Source organism: Nerophis ophidion, linkage group LG22 (genome assembly GCF_033978795.1).
Source record: "Nerophis ophidion isolate RoL-2023_Sa linkage group LG22, RoL_Noph_v1.0, whole genome shotgun sequence".
Classification (NCBI taxonomy): Eukaryota; Metazoa; Chordata; class Actinopteri; order Syngnathiformes; family Syngnathidae; genus Nerophis; species Nerophis ophidion.
In genome coordinates this window covers 42,737,350-42,743,674 of record NC_084632.1, presented here as the reverse complement: position 1 = coordinate 42,743,674, position 6,325 = coordinate 42,737,350, and the positions used below count along the sequence as shown (strand labels likewise).

Below are 6,325 nucleotides of genomic sequence, written 5' to 3'. Positions count from 1 at the left end.
GTATATATATATATATACATACATACATATATATATACATACATACATATAAGGTTGACTCGAGATGTGATGCAAACACTTTCAATCTAACAGAGATTTCAGAGACATTTTGAGAGTTGATGACTGAGTCAGTCATGTGATCCGTGACACAGTGTTAGGATCCATTGTATATTTGTTGATTAATATTTGTGAATGGGCACAATAAATAGTTCATGTTTCAATACCAATTTCCTGGACCTAAAAAATTAAATTTCTCCAAAAGTCTGCCATGTGCAGCTTTTATTAGTTCTGCTAGTCTGGAAATGACCACATATAAGAACTCAAAATGACCACTGAGGGTTTTTTAGGGACTGAATGTCCCTTTGGGACAGAGGACTCTATTGTATTCCTAAGGTTTTATCATTATTATTATTATTAGTAGTAGCAGTATTATTATTTATTATTATACCGCCGCCTCTTTGAGCTGTAATTTGACCCCCTTAACATGCTTCAAAACTCACCAAATTTGACACACACATCAGGACTGGCAAACAATTGGGATTCAAGCAAAAAAACTAAACCCAAAACTCAAAATTGTGCTCTAAAAAACAGACAAAACTGCTTGTAACTTCCTTTAAGAATGTTGTAGAGACATGACACAAAAACCTCTATGTAGGTCTCACTTGGACCTACATTTCATTCTTTGACATCTTTCAGAAAAAATCAACAGGAATTTGGCAACTACCCCTTCAAAACAAATGTTTTGTAAAAACCCGTCCCCTTTTTTCAAACATTATCTCCTCTGAGCGCGTTTGTTGTGTCGGTTTCAAACTTGCACAGGAAAGAGATTGAACCCTTCTGATTAAACGTTCGATGAAAGAGTGTTTCTAACTGCTCCGGTTTTTAATTTTACGAGCCTTCCAAGAACTGCTGCGCTGCTGCCGTCTCAAGATGGCCGCTTAAAAGCAGGAAGCACCAGCGTGACCACACAATGCAGAGAAGGTAGGTACAGTGCAGGTAAAGATATGTTGACTGGGTGAAAGAAGGAGGCACCGGTTTGACTCCAGGGTACAGAGAAGGTAGGTAATGTGCAGGTAAAGATATGTTGACTGGGTGAAAGAAGGAGGCACCGGTTTGACTCCAGGATACAGAGAAGGTAGGTAAAGTGCAGTTAAAGATATGTTGACTGGGTGAAAGAAGGAGGCACCGGTTTGACTCCAGGGTACAGAGAAGGTAGGTAATGTGCAGGTAAAGATATGTTGACTGGGTGAAAGAAGGAGGCACCAGTTTGACTCCAGGATACAGAGAAGGTAGGTAAAGTGAAGGTAAAGATATGTTGTCTGGGTGAAAGAAGGAGGCACCAGTTTGACAGCAGGATACAGAGAAGGTAGGTAATGTGCAGTTAAAGATATGTTGACTGGGTGAAAGAAGGAGGCACCAGTTTGACTCCAGGATACGGAGAAGGTAGGTAAAGTGGAGGTAAAGATATGTTGTCTGGGTGAAAGAAGGAGGCACCAGTTTGACAGCAGGATACAGAGAAGGTAGGTAATGTGCAGGTAAAGATATGTTGTCTGGGTGATGGCAGGAAGCACCAGCATGTATGGGGGACAGAAAGAAGCACCAGTGTGACCCCAGGATGCAGAGAAGGTAGGTAAAGTGCAGGTAAAGGTATGTTGAATGGGAAAAGGCAGGAAACACTGCTTGCAGCTTTAATTTTTTTTAATTTTACATTTTTTAGGCAAGAAAATAAGCTTGTGTCCGAGATATTGTACCAACAGGCAGAAAGTGCAGAGACTTTTTCAGAGGGCGGCCGAGGCAAATATGCGACCTGTCACCTCGGCCGCAGCAAAGTCCTCCGCTGGATGCACGGCAGCTGCTCCCTGCAGGTAGTCCAAGTAGTCCAAGTACTGAGCACTAACACACAAACATTAGCTTTAATCATCGGAACAGTCGGCCATTAATGTTTGTACGGAGAGCATGCAGCCCACTACAAACACTCATGTGTATTAATAAATGGAGTTTAGATGCAGCTGGGCAGATTTATGCTTGCAGGAGGTAAGCAAAACTAAGACTTCATTAATAACTGCGGACACAGAACGGTGGCCTTTAACTTTTTTAAAAAGTTAATTTTATGTATTTATTCATTTTCTACACGGCTTGTTCTCGTTAGTTGTCTCGGGTAAGCTGAGTCCAGACCAGCTGAGTCTGGACAGACCTCATTTACCGTCTCTGTTGTATGTTTTTGAGAGTATGGGATCATCTCTCAGATAACTCATGCATGTTCCTCCCTAAATCAATCAATCAATGTTTATTTATATAGCCCTAAATCACAAGTGTCTCAAAGGGCTGCACAAGCCACGACCACATCCTCGGTTCAGAGCCCACATAAGGGCAAGGAAAAACTCACAACACAGTGGGATGTCAATGTGAATGACTATGAGAAACCTTGAAGAGGACCACAGATGTGGATCTAACATAATAATGTGAGAGTCCAGTCCATAGTGGGTCTAACATAATAATGAGAGTCCAGTCCATAGTGGATCTAACATAATAGTGAGAGTCTAGTCCATAGTGGATCCAACAAAAGTGTGAGAGTCCAGTTCATAGTGGATCTAACATAATAGTGTGAGAGTCCAGTCCATAGTGGATCTAACATAATAGTGAGAGAGTCCAGTCCATAGTGGATCTAACATAATAGTGTGAGTCCAGTCATAGTGGATCTAACATAATAGTGTGAGTCCAGTCCATAGTGGATCTAACATAATAGTGTGAGAGTCCAGTCCATAGTGGATCTAACATAAAAGTGTGAGAGTCCAGTCCATAGTGGGATCTAACATAATAGTGTGAGAGTCCAGTCCATAGTGGATCTAACATAAAAGTGTGAGAGTCCAGTCCATAGTGGATCTAACATAATAAGAGTCCAGTCCATAGTGGATCTAACATAATAGTGTGAGAGTCCAGTCCATAGTGGATCTAACATAATAGTGTGAGAGTCCAGTCCAAAGTGGATCTAACATAATAATGAGAGTCCAGTCCATAGTGGATCTAACATAATAGTGTGAGAGTCCAGTCCATAGTGGATCTAACATAATAGTGGGAGAGTCCAGTCCATAGTGGATTTTACATACTAGTGAGAGTCCAGTCCATTGTGGATCTAACATAATAGTGAGACTCTAGTCCATTGTGGATCTAACATAATGGTGAGAGTCCAGTCCATAGTGGATCTAACATAATAGTCAATCAATCAATCAATGTTTATTTATATAGCCCCAAATCACAAATGTCTCAAAGGACTGCACAAATCATTACGACTACAACATCCTCGGAAGAACCCACAAAAGGGCAAGGAAAACTCACACCCAGTGGGCAGGGAGAATTCACATTCAGTGGGACGCCAGTGACAATGCTGACTATGAGAAACCTTGGAGAGGACCTCAGATGTGGGCAACCCCCCCCCCCCTCTAGGGGACCGAAAGCAATGGATGTCGAGCGGGTCCATAGTGGATTTTACATACTAGTGAGAGTCCAGTCCATTGTGGATCTAACATAATAGTGAGACTCTAGTCCATAGTGGATCTAACATAATAGTGTGAGAGTCCAGTCCATAGTGGATCTAACATAATAGTGTGAGAGTCCAGTCCATAATGGATCTAACATAATAGTGTGAGAGTCCAGTCCATAGTGGATCTAACATAATAATGAGAGTCCAGTCCATAGTGGATCTAACATAATAGTGTGAGAGTGGAGAGGAGAGCAACTCTGAGGTGGTTCGGGCATCTGGTCAAGATGCCACCCCCAACATGTTTGGGACACGTCTGACCTGCAGGAGGCCACAGGGAAGACCCAGGACACGTTGGGAAGACTATCTCTCCCAGCTGGCCTGGGAACACCTCAGAATCCTACGGGAGGAGCTGGACGAAGAGGCTGGGGAGAGGGATGTCTGGGCTTCTCTGTTTAGGCTGCTGCCCCCGCGACCCGACCTCGGATAAGCGGAAGAAAATGGATGGATAATTCACTTTGTTACCACAACATGTGTAACTGCCAAAAAGGAGGCGACTTAAGGAATGCCTCAGTTATTTCAATCACAAGTCCTAGGATTATAATTTGAATAAGGAACTCAATGACTGGTTATATTTTTCGCTATATTGCTTGCTTATCGTCACACCTGCATGATGTTCCACTTAAAGGGGAACATTATCAGCAGACCTATGTAAGCGTCAATATATACCTTGATGGTGCAGAAAAAAGACCATATGTTTTTCTGTTTATCGCGCTGGAGGCGATGACGTCAGAATGTGACGTCGCCGAGGTAACACACCCACCATTTTCATTTTCAACACATTAGACACACCGGGTCTCAGCTCTGTTATTTTCCGTGTTTTTTGGACTATTTTTTGGAACCTTGGAGACATCATGCCTCGACGGTGTGTTGTCGGAGGTTGTAACAACACTAACAGGGAGGGATTCAAGTTGCACCACTGGCCCCAAGATGCCAAAGTGGCAAGAAATCTGCCGCCAGACCCCCATTGAATGTACCAGAGTGTCTCCACATTTGACCGGCGAGGCTAAGACAGACATGGCACAGAGATGTATGGATAACCTGCAGATGCATTTGCAACGATAGTCAACGAAATCACAAAGGTGAGTTTTGTTGATGTCGACTGCCAGCTAATCGATGCTAACATGCTACGCTAATCGATGCTAACATGCTATTTACCGGCGGTGCTAAAGCAGACATGGCACAGAGATGTTTGGATAACCTGCGATGAGGTGGCGACTTGTCCAGGGTGTACCCCGCCTTCCGCCCGATTGTAGCTGAGATAGGCGCCAGCGCCCCCCGCGACCCCAAAAGGGAATAAGCGGTAGAAAATGGATGGATGGATGGATGGATGTTTGGATAACCTGCAGATGCATTTGCAACGATAGTCAACGAAATCACAAAGGTGAGTTTTGTTGATGTTGACCGCCAGCTAATCGATGCTAACATGCTACGCTAATCGATGCTAACATGCTATTTACCGGCGGTGCTGAAGCAGACATGGCACAGAGATGTTTGGATAACCTGCAGATGCATTTGCAACGATAGTCAACGAAATCACAAAGGTGAGTTTTGTTGATGTTGACTGCCAGCTAATCGATGCTAACATGCTATGCTAATCGATGCTAACATGCTATTTACCGGCGATGCTAAGACAGACATGGCACAGAGATGTTTGGATAACCTGCAGATGCATTTGCAACGATAGTCAACGAAATCACAAAGGTGAGTTTTGTTGATGTTGACTGCCAGCCTAATCGATGCTAACATGCTACGCTAATCGATGCTAACATGCTATTTACCGGCGGTGCTAAAGCAGACATGGCACAGAGATGTATGGATAACCTGTAGATGCATTTGCAACTATATTACGTTTCCTTCCACCCACATTTAATGCGAAACAAACACTTACCAATCGACGGATTTAAGTTGCTCCTGTGTCAAAAGATGCGAAAGTCCCGATCGTTTGGTCCGCACATTTTACCGGCGATGCTAACGCAGCTATTCGGCCATGCTATGGCTATGAATTCGCTCAATAGCTTCAATACGTTCATACTCCAACCATCTGTTTCAATACATGCGTAATCTGTTGAATCGCTTAAGTCGCTGAAATCTGAGTTTGAATCCGAGCTAATGTCGCTATATCTCGCTGTGGTATTCCCATTGTTTGTTTACATTGGCAGCACTGTGTGACGTCACAGGGAAATGGATAGTGTCTTCGCAGAGAGCCGAAAATAAGGCACTTTAAAGCTTTATTTAGGGATATTCCGAGACCGGTAAAATTTTGAGAAAAACTTCAAAACATACAACAAGCCACTAGGAACTGATTATTGTTTTTAACCCTTTTGAAATAGTGATAATGTTCCCCTTTAAATGTCCCCCGTCACAGTACACACTGAAAGTTCATGCAATTATGATTCCGCCCCTCAAAGGCCACAAGCTTCACCGCTGGGGCGTAATAACACAATCAAAATGTTATGAGTCCAAATTATGAAGGTCACAATAAAACCTCAACGATGGAGCAAATACTAATTATCGCAGGGACTCGGTCACAGTTGGACGCCCCGAAGGTTGAAACGAGGTAACTGGACAGTTGGCAGACGTGAAGGTTTTTGAATGATCCTTTCAACATTCTCAATGTAAACAAACATGTCGGTGAGGAGCATCAATCTGACTTAATGAGTGAAACTGTTGGATTTTGAGGAGTCGCTGTTTTCTCAACATGTTTTAACTGTGTACATTTTTGCTATATTTTGTTTGTTTTTCTGTCTTGCCTCTTGGTGAGGGCGGTCGCATTTTTCTCCGCTT

At 43.1% G+C, this 6,325-nt stretch overlaps 1 protein-coding gene across 1 annotated transcript in view; it reads right to left on the bottom strand.

The window, feature by feature from the left end:
- The window catches only part of LOC133540675 (ceruloplasmin-like), a 45,958-nt gene that overhangs the window by 31,963 nt on the left and 7,670 nt on the right, over positions 1 to 6,325 (bottom strand). Inside the window, exon 2 of the mRNA XM_061883491.1 lies at positions 1,815 to 1,893. Coding sequence (XP_061739475.1) covers positions 1,815 to 1,893 — 79 coding nt within the window. The remainder of the gene's footprint in view (positions 1 to 1,814; positions 1,894 to 6,325) is intronic.